Raw genomic sequence first — 24,275 nt, 5'->3', positions numbered from 1 at the left:
GGTGTTTTAATATTGAGTATGTTTGGTTGCTTAAAAAAAACAAACAAAAACAAACAAACACTTCCTCTAGGAAAGTCCTTAAACTTTGAGTAGTTTTTTCAACAGTGGGGTAGAAGGGCTCCATTCATCTCACTCCTTCAAGAAGACCATTACTAGCACCTGCAGCCCTAATAGAAGGTGCAAAGGGAGATATTGACCCACAGCTCTTCCCTTTTCTTAGTATCATGGTCCCATCCAGCATGCATTCAGTCTAGCCTGCACTGCTAAGCTTCCTCTGTACCTAAACAAACAAACAAACAAAAACCCCAGCAACCATAGGCTTTGTATTGTGCACATTGGGGTGTGGTTTGCTCAAGGAATAAAATGCAGACCTTGAATATTTGGGCAGGAGAATTTGGACCCCTAAATGTTAACATGCTTAATGTAGACTTGGTGGGCATATCTCCTAAACGTTATGGATTTCTAATCTCCTGAGCTGAGGGTGGTTCAGTGCTAGATGAAGACTTGATTGGGTGTCTAAGACAGGTATTTTGCCAGCCAGGGCTAAAGGCACTTCTGCCCTGACATTGCTTTGTTTTTTGAAATGAGTGATTGGGCCCTTTTTGTTGCCACAACCCACATCATGGTCTTCTTTTCAAACAAATGGGCGAACAAAAAATACACTTAAAGATTAGTCCCCATTTAGGAAATATCTTAGTTTCCAAACTCCTTCTTAGCCACATCAGTCTGCAGCCAAATGACCCAGGTCTGGCCCCTGGTTATGGCTCTCCTGGGAGAGAGCTTCCTGGACTCTGCTCCCTTCCCTTCCTCACCTGCCTTTTGCTGAACTCAGCTGCACACTAGTCAGGGACTAGTTCTTGGGGCTAGAAAAAATATTGTTGCAGGCAATTAGTAAAAATTCTGCTCTCCTGAGTGTTAGGCTTTGCATTATGACTCTGTTTGATTAAATTGCATTATGACTCTGTTTGATTAAATTCACACTAGTCAGGGACTAGTTCTTGGGGCTAGAAAAAATATTGTTACAGGCAATTAGTAAAAATTCTGCTCTCCTGAGTGTTAGGCTTTGCATTATGACTCTGTTTGATTAAATTCACAGCATCAGGGTTCCACTATGACATACGAGCACTTCTGTGTGAGAAAGTAATACTTGGTAGGTGCCACTCAAGTCCTGCCAAGGGGCCTCATCTAGGTCCCTGGACGGTATTCATTCCGAGACCAGTGTTTCCCAGTGCTATGATGCAACTCGAGGAAGGGGGCAGCAGGAAACTTTTGAACTTTAGTCGTACTCTGTCTTTGGTTAGCTGTATAACTCTAGATAGGTCACTTAATCTCTGAATGCTGATTTCCTCCTTTTTAACTTTCCTATCTCACAGGAAAGTTTGGAGGGTCTAATGAGCCCGTGCAAGTCAAAATCTTCTAGAATGTATAAAGCCCATTGAAATTTAAGAGATTATTATCATTGTGGTGTGAACAATTTATCAAATCTTTTCCAAAGTGACAGCTCTGCAGGAGAGCGGCTTTGCTATGGGGGAGGTGGGGAGATGATGATGGAGGAGGTAGAGAGATGATGATGGAAATCTAAAGGGGGATGGGGAGGATAGGAGGGTGGGAGGGAGGAGGATGAGATGAAGCAAACTGTTACAGGGAATGAGAAGTGACTAGAATTCATGATCTCCTAATGTTCAGACCACACTAGGAGTCTATACTAACTTAATACCTATACAACCTTTCAGATAATTTCCTTCCCCTCTGTTTCCCTGCTTCAGAAATAAGGAAATCAAAATGATCTGGCTTCATGTACTTTTCTTGCTCCAACCACTTGGATATTATTTTTCTGGAACATGCCAGGCTCATCCTTACCTGAGGAATTTTGCTGTCCCTCTGCTTGAAGGAGCACCTTCCCTTAATATCTGCATGTCTCAATTTCTACACCCTTCTGGTCTTTTCAAGAAGGTACTTAATTACTTCCTGACATTTCATATCATATCTTCTTTGATTTGGGCTTGTTCTTAGCAGTTGTCACAGACTAGCATTCAACACACTTAACCAACTTATGTCATCAGTCACAGCTCTCATTCCAAGAGAGTAGAATTTTTGCCTGGATTTTAGACTAGAATAGTGCTTGGCCAGTAGTAGACATGTAAAAAATATTTATTGTATGAGTGACTGAATAAATAATGGAAAATACAACTGTATGGGCTCCTTCAGAGTTAACTTTTGATTTCTGGAAGTGGCCACAAGTGATATGATTTATCCCAACACCAAATATTTGCAAGATTATAAATTACTGTGCCTTTTGATGTAAACTTCCTCCCACAAGTAAGTTAGTTATTGAAATCTGATCTATAGTTATTTACTGTAATGCATAGAAAACTAAGTACCTTAAGTACTCCCAACTTCTTAGGAAGAAGGACCTAACCTCTGAGGTTGATTGACCTACAATCAATGCCCCATTAGCCCAAGGTAGAGTGAGGTCTTCCTGGGTCATTTCCTGAGGAAGCATTACCTTGGCTTGCGGTATGGGGAGCTTGGACTGGAAGCAGCTCGTGCTTTACTTGGAATAAGTAGAGAGAAGAATTTTGTTAAGATTTATGCAGGGATGTGGTTTCTTTAAGAAGAGTTCCCATCATTTCATAAGCAGACAGTAAATTTGTACTGGTATTTTAAGTTTTTTTTTTTTTTCACTTTTACTCCCCATTTCCAACACCTTATGGAAATCAGGAACATATAACTATTTGGTAGATTCATGTCTCAGAGACAGGAACCCTGTGGTACCGCTTCTGCTGTTTATAAAATAACTTAAAACCTTCTCTACCAAGACCTCATCTTTATGCAACTCATTAATACCTGGAAGCTTAAATGACCCTACCTAATGATACGTGGGGGACAAATTGCCTGAAAGTTCTCTAAATGCAGAGCTGAAAATGCTCTTTGCATATTATTATGTGGAAAATATCACTAAAAATAAGATGATCTTTATGTTATTCTTCTTTTGTGTTTGTTTACAAGGAATGGCTCAAGATTCAAGGGAGACTGTGGTTGTAAAGAAAAAAGAATAAAAGGAAATTGGAGCATAAAAAGAGTGCTCTTATAAATGTAGGGATTTAACATATTAGGGATTGAGACTTAGGGTAAGAGCCCATCTATCTGGAAAGGAATGTTTAAGGGGTGGAGATAATGCTGTTAGATAGAATAGACTATTAGGAAGGCCTTCAGTCATGTCTGATGGCTGCAGAAAGGATGTTTTGAAGACCTTCAGAAATATTTTTCCATTAAAAGTAAACCTTTTAACTAGATACTGGGAACTCAGACCACGAGTTTTCAGAGCATCTGGAGCCCCAGGAAGCCTAGAACATCATGGCATGATCTTTGAACTTGACCTTTGAACTGGCATCCAAAACTGAGTTGAACCTTGCAAAAAAGTCGAAAATTTAAAAAGGGTTTTAATTTTTAAGTGCTTAAGTACCAACCTCAAGAAACACAATCAGGTCCTTTCTCCCTTCTAGATTGTCCTTTTCTTTAATTATCTAATTATCTCACTCTTTGCTTCTCTTCTCCTGTCTTCCTTCTTCCTACCCAAATGCTTTTCCTTTTTTTTTTTTTTTCTTTCTCCTTTTACTTTTCTACATCTTGCCTCAATCAGGGAAATGCTCATTTTATTTTTAAATTTACACAATAAGCCCTATATCTAGATATTATAATCATCTCTAGTTTACAGAGGAAGAAAACTCAGAGAAGTGGAGGCCTCGCCTTATCATGTAGTCAGAATAAAAGCTCAACCCTGATTCTGGAGATGCTGTGTAAAAGGTTGTATCTTCTACCTGGTAGGTTCAGTTTCTTAGGCCATGTCTAACTGTAGTGGTTGACTAGATCTAAGCAGCTTCTCAGTTTGTTCCAGGTAGGAGTGGAACAGACTAACAAGGGAAGGATGAGCTAGGCTACAGATTCATGATAGAGCCACCAGTGTGACTCACATATATAACTCCTCTGCAGAATGGAAAAAGAAAAAGTAAAATGAATTTTTAGTATTATTCAAAATAGGATTTCTTTAATATGCAATCATTATAAAAATATTAATGAGACATTGTGCACCCTTCCTTTGTTTGCATTAAGTATTTGAAATCTAGTTTCTATTTTACACACTCACGGTAAATCTGAGTTGAGAGGTACATTTCAAGGGCTCACTAGCCTCCTGGGGTTAGTGACAATTGCATTAAGCATCACATTTCTAGACTATATCCAAGAATGATAAGGATGATTATTCTGTTTTTCACTTGATATGCACAATAGATCAAGATAGTGTCAGGCCACATAGGCAGAGATGATTGCTTTCTCTTCTAGCTAATAAGGACTTTCTTGTTAATGCATTGGGGACCAACTCTTGAAATATTAATCTAGGGCAAGAGGAGGAAGGATTGCCTTTGCCATGGAAAGAGTACATTCTGAGAGGACACTCAGCTTTGTGGGCTGGTCATTGCACAGTGCTTGGTAAGGATTTATGGTTGGTATTTATGATGCAATTCACTTAGATGGGATGCCTTATGCAAACAGGTATATGAGAAGTTTCAGGAACAGTATGGTGTAGTGGAATGAATTCTACATCAAGGATCAGGAGAACTGGGCATGAATCCAGGCAGTTGTTTGGGAGGAGATAAATTAATATTTTCCATGCCAGTTATAGCACTAGGCACTTTAATGCTCATTTTTATTTTAAGTTTTCACAATAAGCCCTATATCTAGATATTATAACCACCCCTTGTTTACAGAGAAAGAAAGAGCTCAGACGAATTGCTTATCATGTAGTCAGAATAAACTTCAAGTCTTGATTCCAGAAATGCTGTATTCTGGCATTATGTTGCCATGTAAGAGGTTGTATTTTCTATCAACTAGGTTCAATTCATGAAGCAGAACCAGTTACGTGTGTGATAAATATTTGTTGGGGTTGGTCAACCAGTTTTTGTAAGGATGTGGTCTTTCCATCTGATGCTGGAGATTGAAGTCCACAGGGTGGGCAGTTGTGGCTGGCAGCCCACCAGCATGGCAGGGGACAGCAAGTACGAGCTGAATTCCCAGGAGGACAAACTGAGCCCTATTTCTGTTCTTGCTGCTTTTGACCTTGGTGGAGAAAGTATCTTGCAGAACTGGGCCCCTTCTCCATGAAGCTCTACACATCCACCTGGCCCAGGAGTCAGAGCATTTGAAGGAGGATCCAGGAGAAGCTGGAACATTTGCAGGCCCAGCTGCTGCTGCTCACAGCAGTGAGAGGAATCAGCAGATCAGCAACAGCTTCCCTTCTGCTCTCCTGTTTTCCCAGGAATTTTCTCTGTGGCACACCCTAATGGGAAACAAGAAATCCTGGGAAATGTAGTTCAGCCTATCCAAAGTGACACATAGCAAAGTCATCACATGAGTACTCAAAGAATACTTTTTGAATGAATACATAATACTGTGGTCTGTCTCTTGTAAATTCTCTGAAAGTCCAAATACTTGCTTCTGACAAGCCAAGCAGTTTGAACAAGTTGCCTAGCTCTTTGAGTGTTGGTTTCCCCATCTCTAACAATCCGTATTTATAGGACACTTATATAAAAACCAATTGAGATAATCTGAACAAAAGCACTGCAAAATATAAAACAAATGTAACATAATATTAAATCAGTCATTGTCATTAATACTTGAACTTCCTAATCTACCACATGGAGTTAATTGTTCTGATTTTAGCTGACAGGTGTACCAAGAAGATTTACATTAGATGCATTCAGTCAGCTAGCTCCTGGCACATTCTTCACAAGTGAGACTAAATGACACTTAGCTGGATTTGCACATTTTGGTTTAGTTCTGGGCTACATGGCTTAGAGGGACAAATGTATAATTGGAACCACTGGGGACCTGGGTGCTGGAGGGCAGTGGCCATTCCGTGAATGGGAGTGATGGGCAGTGGATGAAGTTTCTGTCTTGTATAGCTGGGCTTTCATTTCATACCAGCCAAATTTACTCAGCAGAATGAAGAAGTCCCTGCGGAAGTTTTTGGTGAAGATGGCATAGAGGAAGGGGTTGGCGCACGAGTTGATGGGGTAGAACAGGACCAGGAGGATCTTAGATTTGGACACAGTGATGAGCGGTACCTTGAGGGAAGCAGAGATGGCAAAGAAGGAGATGGGGGCCATGCAGAGGAAGTCCGTGAAGATGAGCATGGCCATTCGCTTGGCAATCTTGGTGTCACTAGAGGAAGACACGATGTTGGGGTTCCTCACTGTGAGATAGATGTGGGTGTAGCAGCCACAGATGACCAGAAAGGCTAGGACATTGAGTACAAGGAGGGACATGACATACAGCTGTGACAAGGGGCTGTCAATGTCCATGGGCAGGCAGATGCTAACCTTCATGTAGCTACTGATGCCGACAATGGGAAAGAGCGCAACTGTAAAAGCAAAGATCCAGCCTATGAGCATGACACTGGCAGCATGGCGGAGCTGCACCCTGCAGTCTACCTGCATGGCATGAGTAATGGTGTGCCACCTTTCCAGCGTGATGGCTGTGAGAGTGTAGACTGAGAGCTCACTGGCAAAGACAGTGAAAAAGCCGGCTGCATCACAGCCAGCTCCAGTTTGCCAATCTATGGCATAGTTGTGGTATTGGCTTTTGGTGTGGATATCAACTGATGCTATGAGCAGCAGGTAGATTCCAATGCAGAGATCAGCAAAGGCTAGGTTGCACATAAGGAAGCGGGGAACTGTGAGTTTATATTGACTGGTAATCAGAATCACCAGTACTGTGATGTTCCCGGTGATGGCGAGGATGCTTATAAACCATATCAAGATTCTGAGAATATCATACCCCATGATATCTTCACACGGGTTGAATGCATCTGGCTTAGGAGAGCAAGTCACATCAACTACTTCATTGCATAAGTCATAGTCAAATTCACTGTACATTGTGTCAAATCCTTTGGTGTAACTGGACTCATCATCTTCTGCCAAAGACACTCTCTGACCCCTAGCTTTAGTCATATCATCAATTTCTTGCCTTAAAATAGATTTGTTGCAAATTGGATGAAGCTCAGAGCTGGAAAAATACAAAAAGAAAAAGAATTAACATTCTTGGATTCAGAATGGCAAATATATCACTGTCTCTGCACAGGGTAGAAACGAGGGGGTTTCTTCCTGAGACATTTTTTTCCCCTGCTCCTAACATGTTGCCCTTGAGGCTAAGCTCAAGGGTTAATGCTGCTTACTGTAAATGAATAAAACAACTTGTGTGTATAGGCCTAGAGTTGGATGACCCACTGGGGAAGCCATCTGGCCGCAACCTGAATGTGGGGAGGAAGGCGCCTGGGACTAGCTAACACTTGCTGTTAAGTGCAAATAATTTACAGACCTGGTATTAACTCCCCCACCTTTTCCTTCCCCTACCCCTCTCAGTTATCTCTTAATATGATGGAGCAGAATCCACTCTGATTCCTTTCTCTACTCTAATCTTGAAGATCTGGACTGTTTTCTGACTCAAACAAGAACTTACTTATTCCTTTATCTACATAAGTTAGAGGATCAGCTTTGCAGTTAGTTTCTGGCTAGCCCTCTCTCCTGCCTCTTGGGTCCTCAGGCTACTAGGAGGGCGGCTAATTTGCCTGCAATGTAATGGAGGGTCCTACTCTTTATTATCTCACACCCCAGGGGCCACAAGAGGCCCCCAAGCATGTATTTGTCTACAAGATAAGCCTGACTCGCTCATATTAAATAGTTCCCTAGTGAGTGCCCTAAAGAACAAATGCAGGTTGCAATGGGGCCTAATTTATTCTAAGATTATAATAACTTATTCCCTGGGGAGCCTGGCTGTTCTTGAGCTCACTTTTCTGTCATGGTTTTTCCCTTAAACTCAAATGTACAAGAGACCCTGTCAACAGACTAGAGGCACTTTCAGAAGAGATTTGGATGAAAGCCAGATGATAAATATTCTACCCAGACAGTGCAGTAGAGAAAGTAATCATGGTTCTGTTTTGAAGCAAAGACTTAGGGAATGGGGATATTTTACACTGGGCTTTTTGAGATGAACAAAATAATTGCATCCCATTTTTTTCTTTCTCTCCCTGAGGGACAAGCTCACCACCATGTTAAGTAACCGCATCACTCCCAAAGCTTAGCATTGTCTTTGATCCCCTCAAAGACTCCCATGAAGAGAGAGTGGCTGAGAGAGTGGAGGAGATAAAGACCCCACTTGGGGCACCCAAGCATTCAGAGTAGATGGATTGAACTCTTCCCCTCAACTCTCATGAGAAGAAGCTCATAGGAGCAACCTCCTCCTCCCTTTTCTCACACTCCAGAGTGCACTGAATTGTCAGGAAGTCATTTTCCCTAACCCTAAGGGACACTTTTTGCTGGAGAATATGTCATCTTTTGTTTTAGAGATGGAGAGATCTGCTCCCAGCTGTCATGGTTGCGCTGAAGAGGCTGAACCATTCACATACAAGTCATTAAAAATGTGCATAAAATCTTTGATTTAGTCAGAATTCTTAGAAGAAAGGCAAGCTCAGAGATGGGCAGAGCAGGAACAAGAGGATCACCCTGTGGTCCTTAGTCTAATCACTGACTCCCAAGTCCTCTCATGGGGTAAGGTGGAGCCCTATTCCAGGGTCAGAAGGGAACTAACATGGTGCTGTGGGCTGTGATGTGGCTCATTGGAACAGGTCTGGCCCAATATCTAAAGACAGTAATTCACTTTCTTGGGCTTATATGAGTTCCTGTGAAGATTTGCATTGTTGATATTGCTACCAACACTTTTTAAATACTGATGTTTCCTTTCCTGAAACAGAAGTGATCCAATGACATGAGTGGAAAAAATGTAAAACAAGTATGTCCTTGAGAAAAGAACAGGAAAGAAAAGAAAGGGAAACTGAGGGTTATAGAGTCTTGCTTCTGCAGTATATTGGCAAACTTAAGTATCCAATCAAGCTGGGAATTTGGTATTTGGCCCTGGAGCAGTCAATGAACAAGCAATTAGAAAATGCTTAGCAAAGTGGCCCAGTGCCTGAATTCTGAAGTTCTGCCAAGGAGGTTTGGATCTGAGTTTGGTTGCTGTTGTTCAGCTGAGTTATTGTTGGGGGTACTAGGGAGCATATACAGTGGTACATTAACTTAAAATTAACTGAAGAAATAAAGACCTAAAGATATGTGAAATAATAAAAGAACAAATAGCAATGCAAACTGAGCACAAAACAGTAACTAGCAAATAAGTGACTTAACAAATGAGTGTGGTTACCAGAATCTTTCAGTGAGAATCCAAATGGTTCATTACCTAAAAACTCAGTCGCAAGGACTTAACATTTATACTTTGGGCATTGTTCCAAATGAGGATTGGAAGGACAATTTCATTGCATGAGTTCAAACTCAAATCTCATTACTAAACCACACCAACTATGATATACAATAGACTGATGCTATTTGAAAAATAAGTTGTGTGATTATCTTCTGAATGGCATAATACATCATTGCATCTGTGTGAATTTCTTAAATATAAAATTTAAACATCCACTGCAATTTTGGTTATTCCACTTGGGTATTCTCCCTAAAAAAGGTGTGGGTCTCTCCCTCGCTGCACCTTGACAGGCCTGATGGTAAATGACAAGAGAGACCTAGATGAGGTGACAGCTGGCTGGACTGGCCTTCTAGTCATGGGAAATGGAAGACCAACTTGGAAACTCTGAGCTGTGAGAGACCTGAAGCTACTTCTGGACTACCAGGAGATGGTTAAGACACAGGAGTCTGAGATAAAACTAAGAAATATATTCCCATGGTGTTCAGAGCTTCCACAGAGATCTTAACATCCTTTGAAATTTCTTCAGTTGCTGGGCCTTGGTGACTCATTGCTATTTCTTACTTTGACTAGAAAAATTCTTGTTGGACTATAGAAGAGGCAAGCCTTTTGCCTCATCCCAAGGCTTTAAGAACTCTAGTCATAGGGAAGAATTATGTCTCTTGAGCTAATCTGGGAAGTGTCCCAACCTTGCATGCTATATCCAGAAAGCAGCCCCTTTCAGCATATCCTTCAACTGGACCAGAGTGTGACCTCCTAGATGTGTGAAAGCATTTTAGGGTATGTAGCTTTGTGGTTTTATTTGGATTTTGAGCACGGATATATCAATGGGCAGGTCAGTGTGTGCTAAAGGTTGAATAATAGAGGAGGTTGCAATAAAAAGTCAAGTATCACAGGAAAGCTGAGCTAGATCTGGCGACTGCACATGAATAGTCCAAGGCAGCATCTGATTGGGTGCTATGGCACGGTGTGGATCGTACTGGAGAGTTTAGGGGTGGTTGAGAGCTTTGAGAGCTCCCGATATCCAATAAATTCCTACCTTCAATAGATGCTTAAAGTTTCAGAACATATGTGGTTTCCAAAGTCACTCCCCTTTTGACCCTCTCCTGATACTGTGATTACTTTCTAAGTAGTTACCTGCTGGCATGTGGCTCTGTCTGGATTATGCTCTTTAACTAGGAAGTTAACCTGAACTACATTGTATGTCAAAGTCATGTCCCCATCTTTGTCCTTGCTGTATTGTGGTAAGATCTGAAGGTACACTAGAGAGACTCAGAATGGTCAAGATGTCCTGAGGGTGAGTGTATCAATTCCTGGAATGGAATTTATGTTTCTCCCCAACAGCCTTGACTTTTGGGCCATTTTATGGGGCGCAAGGTGTGAGATTAGGAGGATATATCCATATGGATACAAAGAAAAAAAGGGAACATATATTTAATCACCAGGCTTAAGTCAGGCATGATGCTTGCTGTCTTCCATGTGTGATAACAGTTGATATTTGCTAAATGTTCTACCACGCAGACAGCACTCTCTGGAACACATCTTCAAAAAAATTAGAAGTGTGCAACTCTTCCTCACCTGTCACCATATGGAATCTTTGATCTAAAATAGACCTAAGACCTTTTTTTCCTGGGAGTTATCTGTGCCAAATATGTAGAAATTACGACTGAGTTCTGCTTTGGGGGAGTGCTCAAACCCCCCCCTCGAGGGATGGATGCTGGAAGACTCACATCTGTCGTCTCCAGTTTGCAAAGGCGCAGCAGTGGCTGGGGTAGGTGAGACTGGCTTCCATGAGTGAGACAAACTTTTCCAGACTGGGAAGTTTTTTTAAGTTGTAAGCCGACCTGGCCCGTAGCTTCTTAAGATTTTCTAAGCCATAGCTAGGTAAGGAGCGGATTCTGGTTCTTGAAATGTCTCTATAAAAGGGAAAGGTAAATATAATCTGGTTACTATGGAGCTGAGATTTCCCACTCAGCTAGACAAAACAGCAGACACAAGAGTGATATTCTTGCACAGATGTGAGGAGAGACTCTACTTGGTCTGTACACCTTGGTCAGATCACTATTTGGCCAACAGTGCACTTAGTGGGTAGGTTCCTGGTTCTATGCTCATGCCAGGAGGACCTACATAGCAGTTGACCCTAGGTCCTGGATAGCTGCACATCCGAAATGATTTGGGGTTTGCAGCCATCGCCTTGTCTATAGTTTCTCTATTTGTACCCACTTACTTATGTTGACTGGAAAAATTCTTGTCGGACTATAGAAGAGGCAAGCCCTTTGCCTCATCCCAAGGCTTTAAGCACTCTAGTCATCAGGAAGAATAATGTCTCTTGAGCTAATCTGGGAAGTGTCCCAACCTTGCATGCTATATCTAGAAAGCAGCCGCTTTCAGCATATCCTTCACATGCGAGGAAGTATTGAGCCTACTTCTTCCCCTTGTCTATCCACTTATTAGTTCTGCCATTTCTTCATGTCTCTTTCAATGTAAAATGGGAATGGTGATAATCAGACCTGCTGTAAAGGGTTGTGCGAATGAAGTCAGAGCATATAGAGTACGTCCTGCTAACACAGAGTACATCGTGACTGGCAGCTCTTTCTAGTGAACCATACCAAGAGGCAGTTCTTGCTTTGTAGGAGGGGTTCTTCCTGGAAACCAGCAGAGGTATAGGTGGAAGTCCACATTGGTGGGCCACTGAAGCAGGTCCCTGTCCCTGATGGGCTCTGAAGTCACTTTTGTACAGCAATGCCAGCGATATGGTGCTTTCCTGCTGCTGTAATCAGCAATTGTAAGCCTCCAAACAACCCAGTCTAACTGATGGGAGCCAGGAGATTTAGATGGCCCAGCTCAGACCCACGAGGCCAGCTGCTTGGTTGTAAGGGTGTGTGCTGATGGGATTGTAGCCAGGGATGGTCAGGAGGGTTCATTTCAGCACCTTGGTGGACTTTGAATCTCCTTGGGGAAGAAGAACCTTTTAAAGTCAGAACAGTGGGGTACTCAGAGCTGTGAAACGGGGGGTTGTGAATATATATCAGCTACACCATCTGTTCTCAGTCTAATGAAATGGTTTTCAAAACCCTGTTTTCATTACATCATTCTTTTGCTCAAAAATTTGCAATACTTCATATTATTCAATGAAACGCTAATTTTTAACTTTCTTTTCCCTCTCAAACTTTGGATACCAGTTACCTATACCTGACATCACTTTTCTTAATCTCACAATCCAGCAAACCAGTTTTCTTTTCATTCCTAGAGAAACAATAGTCATGAGGGCTAGATCTTAGGCCCAACTTTGATTTCCCCATTACATTCCAGATGTAAAACACCCTTCCTTTCCAAGACTCCCCGTTAGATCATCCTCTTTAATTTCTTCTGAAAATTTGACTTCTGACTTTGCTTTCCTTTCTCTTCTATCCTTAAAATACTGGAATTACTTCAAACTAGGCCCCTTTGATTGTCCTAAACTGATGGTCACATCTGCTTCCTTGGTTTCAGTCACATGTTGACAGCTTCTGGATCTATATTTCAGTTCAGATTCTACTTCTGAATCCCAGGTCCAAATAATTAGTTACCCATCAGACCCTGCCATTTTTTATGACTTGCAGGTATCAAGATTGATACCTTGTACATATGTTCCTCATTTTGTCTTTTCTATCTTAGCAAATGACCCTTCCAGTTTAATCTTTTCAAGAGAGAAATCTGGGCATCACCTTGAGTGCACTCTCTCACACATCAGTTCCTTTGTCCTCATAAGCTAATCTTTTACATCTGTTTCAAGCCAACTCTTATGCCATAGCTTAATCTAGGTGGCCATAATTTCTGTCTGGATAAATGTAATTTCATCACTTCTTTTTGTATGTGTGACTATTCTATTGATCAGAGTTCTCCAGAGAAATAGAACCAATTGTGTGTGTGTGTGTATTATATATTTGAGGGTTAGCTAGCTAGTTAGACAGATAAAGGAAGATTTATCATGGGAATTGACTCATGTAATGGAGGCATGTCATCTCTGAATGCTGGGGAACCAGGAAAGCCAGTGGTATAATTTAGTCTGAATCTGAAGGAGCTGAGAATTGTGAAAGAACCTAGTGTATGCTCCTGAGTCTGAGGAACCAAGAATCAAAAGCTCTGACATCTGAAGATAGGAGAAGATGGATGTTCTAGTTCATGAAGAAAGCAAGAGAATTTGCCTTCCTCCACTGCCTTTTTGTTTGATTCAGACCCTCAGTGGATCAGATTTACTGTGTTCACCCACATTGGGGAAAATGAATCTTCTTTATCAGTCTGCCGATTCAAATGCTAATCACTTTGGTAAACATCCTCATGGACACAGTAGAGATATTTTATCAGCTATCTGGGCATTGTTTAGCCCAGTGCAGATGACACATAAAATCAACCATCATGACAAATAATCACCCTCTCCAATGCAATCTTTACACTATAGATTGGATAAGAGTTTGAAAATTCCAAACAGATTATGACTTCCTGCTTAAAACTTCAGAGACTTCCCACTGTACTTCTGATGAAGTACAAAGCCCTGAGCTGAGCATCTGTCTGGTTTCTCATGCTCCCTCAGCACCCTTCTGTGCTCTCCTTTAAACTGCAGGAAGAAGGTCCCTGCAGGTTCCATTTCTCAGGTTCTACCTTATCAACCAACTTTAAGTTGGGTTCAGTAAATGCCAATGAGAGTTAGGAGGGAGGGAAGAAGCGTTAGGTTAGAGCACTTCTCATGTCTCCTCTGCTTTAGGCTATAACCCATCTGAGACTCCAGTTCTCTCATTGCATAGATTTGTTGAGAACCCAGCCACTACCACTTGCCCCAGTTCCTGCGCTTCTGAAAGAACATAAGCTCAACTGGCCCTCAGATCCTAGGACTAGAAGTATTTACTTACCATTGCTAACCTTGTGAGAGCTAATGACTACTTTTGTGTAATACTTATATATACTTTGTCCTCTCCTTGATAGATTCTATGGAGATCAAATTTGTCCATACAGTCATCCTTGGGTATCCACAGGGGACTGATTGGTTCCAGGACTCCCATGGATACCAAAATCTGCAGAGACTCAACTCCTTAATATAGAGGATTACTTGCCTATAATCTATACACATCTTCCTATATACTTCAAATCCTTTCTAGATTACTTATAGCTAGAATATAAATGCTATGTAAATAGTTGTTATACTGTAATGTTTAGTGGATGATGACAAGAATTAAAAAGTATGGTCGTGGCCAGGCCTAGATAAATAGCATATAGCTTCAATTCATAGCTGGTTGAATCCATGGACACAGAACCTGCAGTATGAAGGGCTAATTACACTCTTGTTCATAGTTTACTTCCTGATTTTATGCTTGCTTGTTCTATCTCTACTGAGAGAAGCATGCTAAACCTCCAACTGTGATTTTAGATTTGTATACTACTAATTGTAGTTTTGTTCAATTTTGCTTTATATATTTTTGATAATTTTTTTGGTACAAATCTATAATTTTGCTATATTCCTGGTGATTTAGAAAAATATTAGTGGCATTTGTCTCCTAACTCTTTGGAAATTTCTTCTTGCTGGTTTCTCCCTGACCACCAACTGCTGTTGGTATACCCATGGGCTCAGTGCCCAGACTTCTTTTCTCCATCTTCATTTACTCTGTAGGTGAATTCATGCAGTTTTATAATTTAAATTTCTTTTGTAATATGCTGATGTCTTCCACCCACCTCCTCCAAGATTTATCTCTAGGTTGTTCTCTTTCCTGAACTCCAGACTCACATTCAATTGCAACCTTCTCTCTCCCTGGATGCCTCATAGATTGGCATGTTAAAGTTATATTCCTGATCTTAGAAAAACAAACTCATCTGCTGTCCTTTCAGTTGTTCATGAAAAAACCTTGAAGCTTCTCTTGTCTCCTCTCTCCCTTTCTCTCCTCTCTTGTATCTATTATCTAAACATTCAGCAAAATATCTTGGTTTTACTTTCCACATATAGCTAGAATTTAATCACTTCTCACAATATAATTATTCAGAACTGAGGTGCTGGGAATGAGTCACATCTGTGAGCCTTTGCCCAGGGATGAGTCTTGCCCCTCTGCTGCTGAATGAAACAGCTGTTCTGATTTCCCTCTATTTGTATTTTCCATTGTTTCAGAGATTCTTGGTTTTTCTCTGGCCTGAAAAAATCTTCCCAGTTTCTCATTACATAATTGCTCCTCTGACCAGTACTGCGACTGACACTCTGTGCTCTGTGACCAAGTTCTTATTTCATCTGGCACTGGGCTCCTGGCATTGGATGGGAGCAATGACTGCCTGTTCTTTCTAAAACAGTTCAAGGATCCCTCCAAAAGATGGGTGGAAGACACACAAAAGTCCTTTGGGAATAATGGAAATCAGGTAATCACTACCTGCATGAACATTTTTCATAGTTTCAAAAACAAACAATACAAAACAAGATTTTTCCTTTATGTCCTTCCTATGTTTAGAATATTAAAAAATTACATTAATTAAAGGTTTCAAAAATATATTTATATATCCCATGGAATACCAGCCTATCATCTCATATATTCTGTGATGAATTAAAGATGACTACAGATTCTTTATTCTCTTCCCGGAGAAGGTCTGATTATCCTTCCCTTGACTCTGTACTGAACTGTGATATTCGTGGGTTGTAATGGAGTATGATGAAAGTGTTGCTATGCCAGTGCTGGACCTTGCCTTTAAGAGTATTGTCAGCTTCTGTACTGATTGTGTAGAACCTAAAGCTGCCATAGGCAAACTGAATACTCAGGTGCCACCATACTGGGAAAAGTCTAAGCTATTTGTAGATATCCTGGAAGATGAGGTGTGTGGGTGGAAGGTGGAAGGTGGGAGAGATACCAGGGAGCACAGATAAACCACATTTGGGCGTGAAGGGAAAACTGAGAAGTAGACCATCCTGACCCAGTCACCTAGCTGGCAGTATGTGGACCAGAGACAGTCACTCACCTTTCTGAAACTTGAGTGTATGCAAAGTGGAAAGATTGTTTTAAGTCACTAAACTTTTAGAAGTTTTTATGCAGCAATGGAGACCCCAAACTGATTCTCATTGGCATCTTTGTAATTCATTACCTGTGTGCCCCTGGCTTCCTCTGCATCATTGTGAACAACTGTAGAGGTATTTTTCCTTGAAAGCCATTAAGTGTGCAATAACATTATTTTCTGTATGCTCTCTGTCTTTCGTACCACTTGCTGCCTTTCTGTTTCTTACACTCACTCTTTGATTTGCATTTTATCTCACTGTGAGGGCAAAGGACTCCTTGCTTTCTTATCCGGACCTTTCATACATAATCACCCAGAAAATATATGGTTTGTTTGAACATATGTTAGGGGGGAGGTAAAACTGAAGTGTGATTGGGAAAGGGACTGGATCAATTCTCTCCTTCAGGCTGTGAGGTCCTCTGGTCTCTAGCAGTTGCAGAGAATTATGTGCTTTGTATTATCTCTTCTATTGTTTCATGTTATCCTAGTTTTTATTAATTTGATTTTTGTCACCACAGCCAGATTTCAAGGATGGTGATAAGATGTATTTGGGTTCTATATCATATTTGGCACATGACTGGCTGGACTTATGATATCTATTCAGTATCTAGTTGTCTGACAGAGATGTTACATTATCATAATAAAAGTAAGAGGCTACAGCAACTCTTACAGGAGAGTGATTTCTCAAGGGAGAAGAATGCAAAACAATTTGCATGCTACTGGGAGTGTCAAAGGTCCCAAGGAAGGGAGTAAAATTGTATAGAGTATGAGATACGACATGTGTTTGAGAACCAGCAGAGTGTGTTGGGTTCATTGACTTGAGCACAGTCCCAGGAGGGAGTCGTAATAGGAGAGAGATACTTAAGAGTTTGGTAAAGCAGAGGTCTTTAGCTAAGTGTTCCTGGAAAATAGCAGAGCAAAAATATTTGTAGGATATTTACCTAAAGCTTATTGAGTACTAGAATAAGCAAATGAAGAACTTGTCAAGACTTCCATATTTTGGGCAGGCAGAAAATATTTCTCTAGCCTCTCTATAAATTAGACATTTATATCAGCAGGACAAAGATTACTATAAATGGATACTACTCAGTGTGGCCTGAGACTTGACTATACCTAATCCTATTTTGGTCTTATCTCCAAACCCATGGCCCAGAAAGCTAGACTTTTTTCCTTTGTACACCGATGTTAGCCTGCAAAAGTTCCTGGGGGTGTAAAAATAAGGCATTGTCTGGTATTCACTACTCACATATTTGGGAAATTGTTTCTCATGGTTATTGGCCAAAGGTAGGCTTGGGGAGAGGCCCAGGAATCACAGCAGGCCAGTGGCAGTGAGGGGTTTTCAAAACAGTTATTTTGGCAACTTTATTTTGACTAAAGAGAACCACAGGATGAGATTAGCTCTCCAAGCCTTGAAGGCTGGGAAAAATTGAGAATTTATGAGCGGGGGTTTACTTGCTGAAAGTGGGGATTTTTCTGAGATTATTCTTGAGCACTTGAGCCTGGCACATAGTAGGTATTGAATAAATACTTGTTAAATGAATTAAAAGGCGAAAGGATTGACAGGAGAAAGGGGACTGCAGAAGTCCAGATGAAGAGCTCTCCTAATCACTGTCACTTCATCTGTCAAAGTCACCGCATCACAGAATGACAGCAATTATTGGGCAGCTGCTCAGTGTTAGTGTAGCTTCCTGTGAAAACTTCTGTAGAATTTAATGTTCTGGGAAATGACTTAATTCTTTTAGACTGGCTACTGTTTTGTCTTTAAATCTCACTTATTCTTGGCATGGTGTTCTGTGTTCATCAGCATCCACTGAATGAATAAAATGTGAGATCTAACTGAATAATTAGGAAAGTTAACTTGTGAGGTTGTTTCGGGAGCTGATGGACTGGGCAGTGAGTAAAAGGACAGCTATGGGTAGGTGATTTAGTCCTTATCGTGTAGACTGGTCTAGTGACTGCAGTGTCTCTCTTTAAGATGTCAGATGGGTTAACATTTCAGTACATGTTTATATTCTGGCTGTGACTGGTTTTGAGAATTTAGATCCTGGAAAATACCAACAGGAGACACCGCAGGAAGATGACTGTTACAGAAGGGATTTAGTAATCCTAAATTGTTTGAGCGTTGTTAGGATTCTTGATTTTGAGTTACATGGTGAAAAGGAACACAGCAGTTGGTAATAGGACGCTGACTCAGGAGAGGCAGGAGTTAAACAGCACTCTGTGCCCCATTTAATAAAGTGGGTTAGAGCCAGTGCCACAAATTTGATTTGAACAATTTCTATTTTTCCCAGCAAAGATGTTATTACAGGTCAATCATTTCCATAAGTGAGAGCACATTTCTGGTGTATACTACACTGACAGATGGTTAGAAGACCTTCTCTTTCATGATCCCAGGCGGGATAAAAAGGCAATTTACTATCTGTAGGACTGTGGGTACACTGGTAATGGAAGAGAATCATTCTTATACAAATAACTCGGTGTTTGAATCTGAACTATCAAATGAATCTGAGCTATAGCCAAATCAATTTGATAAACCATCAGAATATGATTGTACTGGCTCCAGCCTGCAAAGGCAATGCATTACATTTTCCCCACAGGAAACTGTTTCCCAAGGAAACAGCAATTGCTCGATTGCTTTAAAAAAAAAAAAAAAAGGCAAACTTGAGTGAGTTCAGAAGGATTTCAGGTGAAACTGAGATGGCTGCTGACGTTCAAGGTCAAGACTCATGAGGGGGCGATCAGGATGCTGGGCTGCTCCTGGGAAATTTGACAGAGCTTGTCTGTGTGCCCCTGGCTTCCCTGTGACTGTCTTTTTGCAGTGGCACATCTTGCCCTTACCCCCTCAGGTGCACAGAGGCTCCCTGCTTTTCACACAAGTAAGAATTTTGCCTTCAGGAAAGGAGTGATCATTGGTCTGGGTGCCTTCTTCTCAAGTCCCTTAGAAGCCTCGGCATGTATCCACTGGGAACAAAGAACACGGGCTGTCAGCATAGAAGACTCAGCACAGTTAGATCATGGAGGAGATGTTTTAGAGACATGGTGGGGCTTCCCCGTTGCTGGCATGATTCTAGGATTGTTCCGGTGTGCTTTCTACTCCAGCAACATCAGCTTCATTGGGGAAATTGTTAGAGCTTGGGCCCTCTCTGACATATGGACTCAAAACCAGGAAACAGGATTGACCACTGGGGATTTTACAAGTGTACTAGGTGATTTTGATGCACTTTAGCACCACTGCCTAAGGGCACTTGTGAAGCACACACAGTTGAGTGTATTCATTGCTGAGTTGGACTTTGGGTGCTGACCTTAGCTCATTCACCCAGGAGTAGGTTCCTCCCCAGGGACAGCCTTCACACAGTGACTGGTGATGAAGAGGCATGGCCCCTTCCCTTAAAACACTACAACATTGAAGGGTTACACATGCAGTACACATAGGCCCACATGGGAGTCACCACTGACTCTGATTCTACTTCCCTCAGGAGTACCCTTCACATACTCCAAGAGCACTCGTACGAAACTCCTGCATGATTTGCATGTAGCTATGCAAATCCTCTTATGTTGGGGTTGGAGGGTCTGATCCAAGGCAGTCACACCCATACCTTGGGTAGCACTGACTGTGGACTGAGCAGTCTGTACCCTCCATCTCCTGCCCATTAAGCTACAGTTCCTGGGTGGGCTGGGCTTCTGCACACATCTAAATAGGTAGCTCTTCAGATCAGGGTGTAGCTGGGGTTTGCTGCATCAGGTTGCAGAAGTGGGGATAGGCTCGGCCATAGACTCCCAGGTCAGCAAACAGAGGCTGGAAGGATTCCTGTGGACTAAATGGCCACCGTCAAAGAGAACCTTGATGTTAAGGTGTTCAATCCTGTTGCCCTAAAGGGAGGGCAAAGAGACTAGTGATTCTAAGTTGGGCCTTTGGCTAGAATCTCGCACATACATCCTCATGCATTGAGATCAAAAGATGCAGGAATGCATCATCACTCTATCCTCCTCAGCCATGGCAAGTATTTCATAAAGTCTTCTGATCTGCTCGTGATAGTGACATCTCTGCCACAGCACTTCTGGCAAGGCGGGGCTAGGGGATCCATGTATGTGTCCCTGTTTGACACTCTGAGGCGTGCAGTGTGTCTTGGCCTGGGACCTCCTTACACAAATGCAGGAGATATTCTACGCTCTATTTTTATTTACAGTCAATTGCAGGGACCTATTGAATAACTATAAGGTGCTTGATTAGACATTTCCATGTACTGAGCATGATGGTATGGTGGCAACACAGGAGATGTATATTCTGTTCTGGCTCCAAGCTTCTGATGGGTGAACTTCAGCAGGTCCCTTCCCATTTCTGGAGTTGCATTTGTCATTGGGATGAGCAGGCTGGGGATCTTGAACATTCTCAACTTGAACATTCTCTATAGCAGACAGTGGCTAAGTCACCTATTATTGATGATGGTTATATTGTTAATGCTTAATTGATAACCAATGAATAGGTTACCTGGTACTGGTCACATGTGGAAACCTACACATCAGAGATGTGACCTCTCGTAACAGAGGTGGTGCCTAATCAGGAACATCTAAAACCCTCAGGGCTTTTAGTTAAGTGCAGCAGTAGACAAATGACTGTCCTGGTGGTTTAAAACATCCAAAGCACTTTTCTGAAGTCCATTTGTGAAACAGCAACTCAACATTAAAATTTCCACGTATTTGAATATCTGAGCACATGGCTGGATGCCCAGCGATCTCTATTTGTAATGCTCTGTCCTCCTCGGTACTTCAAAGCACACTTTCTGATCTTATACGTTTGTTGTATGTTGAACTGATTCCACCTTACAAAAATGTAAAAACTCTTTTGTTCCCTGTACTATGTAGCACATGGGTGGTGCTTCTGTCTCTCTACTTAATGAGCAAATCTATAAAAATAACTAGAGTATAACATATTATAAATATATATATATACATATATATATATATATACAGCTATAAAATAATGTTAAGCTTCAAATAATATTATAAAATGGGTATTTTTTTTTTTTGCCATCTTTTAGGTGGGGAGATGAGGTTTAGTAGAGGGAACTGTAACTGTTCATTAAAAGTTAGTGACTGTTATTTTATTGAAAGTTCAAATGTGGCTCAGCCCTAAATTACCATGGTAAGTCTTTGAGGATGACACAAAAGAATTGAGCAGCATGGCCAGCCCTGTCTTGAAGTTTCTCAGAATTGGTGATGGTTGACTTATTTTATTTACACTGAGCTCTTGCACATGGCAACAGGGGAAGCTACTCACAGAATGACTGGTCCAGAGGCTCCCTGGAAAACATCGTTAGGCAGTTCTTCCAAATGACTGTTATCACTGAGATTCCTGGGGGTAGAGTTGAAGAAGGGAGGCAAACACAGAGCTAAGTAAACATTGTGGGTCCAAGAGTCAATGCCCTGAAAACAGCTTGGAAAGATGGTCAGCACTACTTACAACTCATCTAGTTGGGTTCCATTGAATGCACAGTTGTGTATTTCTTGAATTCCATTTTTATTCAGCCACCTGAAATAAAAGGCCCATTAAAAAACCAATAATGTCAGATGCAAACAATACAGGGGCTTCATAATTGGAAGCACTGGGGCAGAGTCAGACAGCACAAGTTAGTGGCATAAATAAAACGCCACCCTGAAGGCTCTGGGACAGGAGCGGGAGGGAGATTGATTTATCACTGTAAAACCTTTTGTATTTTCAAGGTTTGCAGTGTGTGCATGTGTTACCTATTCAGAAAAATAAATGTAACTTAATTCTGAAAAGCACACATTGGATAGCAGTTTGGGCACTGTCAGGTCTTTGCACACAGTGTTTGTGTGCAGGGACCATTCCCCTGGGGGAACAGGGAACAGATCTTTCCCTTCTGAAGGACAGAAATCACACACAATTATTGAACAAGTGTTTCTCAGACAGAACATTTGGCATCACCTTTTCTAAGGCCATAGGTCTCTCACCCTATGCATTGCTGGCCTGGCTGTCATCAGAAGAGATTGAATTAAGCTGTCAGGCCACCTGAACATCTCCTGTGACTCTGTGGAACTAGTTACTAGAAGTTTGTGGAGATGGGTTGAGTCAGCAAAGAAGAGAAATCAATTACGGAGACTGGGGGCCGAGGTAGGGGAGATCGTGGGGACGGCCTGGGAGTGGACTTTGTGGGCAGTGGGCCTTCACGTGAAACAGTCATCTTGATTGTGCGGAGAAAACCAGTGAGTGGGGCTGCTTGGACCCAGGAAGCCAAGGACACCCTGGGCTGACAGCTCTGCACTACTGTGTTCTTGAGCAGTTCTGAAAACAAAAATAGAAATCCAAGGTCGGGAGAGCTTAGCCCCAAGAGCTACTGACCACCTGCTCTGATTTGCTGTCGGGCTTCTATCCTGTCAGGCTCCCTAGGTTCCCAAATAACACTATCCTAAAAGCTGACCCAGATGAGTTCCTGAAGGCTTGGGACTCTTCCTGGTTGCTAGAAAATGCTTACAATCACAGGAAGTGACTGTAATGTTCTTTCATTTCCTCACCAGGAAAGCCAGTTAGTTAAAAAGCCAGAGAACAAGGTAAGGCTTTTAAAACATTAGTGGCTTCTGCTGGCCACGAAGTGGCTCTGTGCTTCTGTCCCCTCAGCCTGACAGCTACAGACAGTCCTTGTCTACTTGTCCCTGCCAGTAAAGTTCTGGAGCAGCTGCCCCTAACCTAGGAGCGGCGGCTCTCTGAGAGGATAGGATCAAAGACAGAGGGCAGCAATGCTTCTCTAATCGGCCAGATAATAAAATTTTAGGTGTTGTGGCCAATACCTAAATGTAGGATACTACATAGGTACTTAGAAGACAACTGCACAAACTTTTTAGCAACCAAATTGAAAAATCTAACACTTAAGGATTTTTAAAAAAAGATTTATTTATTTGTGCATACAGAACTGGGGTGCAGGCCGGAGGCGCAGGGGCAGTGAGAGGATTCACCAGACAGAGTGGGGAGCAGAACAGGCTGTGCTTTAACATGTTGTGCCACCAGGGAGGGTCTCAATTAAGGATTTTTAAAGTAACATTGGTCTACTGTTTAAAACACCATAACCCTGTATTTTGTTTTTTATTGGAGGGAGTTTTAGCATTTTACTTAAGTACTTAAATAGGTTCAATATTTGTATCCCTAATATTTTACAAGCAATCCTTTGTAAAAAGCAGCCCTTTCTTCTCAGGTGGATTTGGTCTGTGGGTAGGAGTTGGCCGATCCTTCCTCTAATATAACTGGTATTCAAATCCAAGCTTACTTTTCTATAGGCTTGGATGCCCTGCAAATAGATGCTACCATGATTAAATAAAATATAGGCTAATTTAAAATAATTGCTGTTTTCAAAGCAATTTGAAACAAATTTATGATTTTCTCAATTAACAGATACCATCATATGGGAAAGGGGACTGTGATTTTTGATGTCAACAGTAGATCATCACACGAAAAGCAGGTTTTGTCTAGAACTCCCATCCTAGGTTTTATATTCTCTCAAACTACTAACAAAAGAGAAACTGACAATTATTAAGTGCACTCTTAGTCTCTTAAGAGGAGTGACAAATCTGATACTAAATGATGATAACAGCAACCAAGGTATTCTTTTAGCCAAGGAGTCACTGCTTCACGGGATTCCTTAAATCCTTTTGTGTCCCCAGGGACACAGTGCATTCACTCTTGGGGCTCGGGGCTCCAGATGAAGTGTGCTTCCATTTTTAAGGGTGAAGGTGCTGGGGTGACCTGGCCCATGTAAACCTTGTTTTCTTTCTTCTGAATGAAGCCAGTCTGCTGGTTGGCCACAGTTAGGTGAATTCCCCATTCAGAGTCTTTGGGTGCAATGGTGGAATGGGAGTGGGAAGGGCTCAGAGACCTCAGTGTGAGGCCCTTTCATTGCTTATGTTCCTGTTGGGCATTAGCCACAACACTTCCTTTTTGGGCTGTGTATATATATATA

General features: G+C 41.7%; 1 protein-coding gene across 2 annotated transcripts in view; it reads right to left on the bottom strand.

Annotated features, from left to right (window-relative positions):
• Positions 1-5,496: 5,496 nt before the first annotated feature.
• FSHR (follicle stimulating hormone receptor) overlaps positions 5,497-24,275 on the bottom strand; it is a 150,107-nt gene continuing 131,328 nt past the window's right edge. For both annotated transcript variants that reach the window (XM_004686208.2, XM_012727387.1), the window contains 4 exons: positions 21,767-21,835; positions 21,584-21,658; positions 11,037-11,222; positions 5,497-7,062 (listed from right to left, as the gene is read on the bottom strand). In XM_004686208.2, coding sequence (XP_004686265.2) covers positions 5,850-7,062; positions 11,037-11,222; positions 21,584-21,658; positions 21,767-21,835 — 1,543 coding nt within the window. In that variant the 3' untranslated portion in view covers positions 5,497-5,849. The remainder of the gene's footprint in view (positions 7,063-11,036; positions 11,223-21,583; positions 21,659-21,766; positions 21,836-24,275) is intronic.

The sequence above is a fragment of the Condylura cristata genome, unplaced genomic scaffold (assembly GCF_000260355.1).
Source record: "Condylura cristata isolate star-nosed mole 26May11 unplaced genomic scaffold, ConCri1.0 scaffold00020, whole genome shotgun sequence".
Classification (NCBI taxonomy): Eukaryota; Metazoa; Chordata; class Mammalia; order Eulipotyphla; family Talpidae; genus Condylura; species Condylura cristata.
Note: the sequence above shows the minus strand (reverse complement) of the source record. Positions and strands in the feature narration are given on the sequence as shown.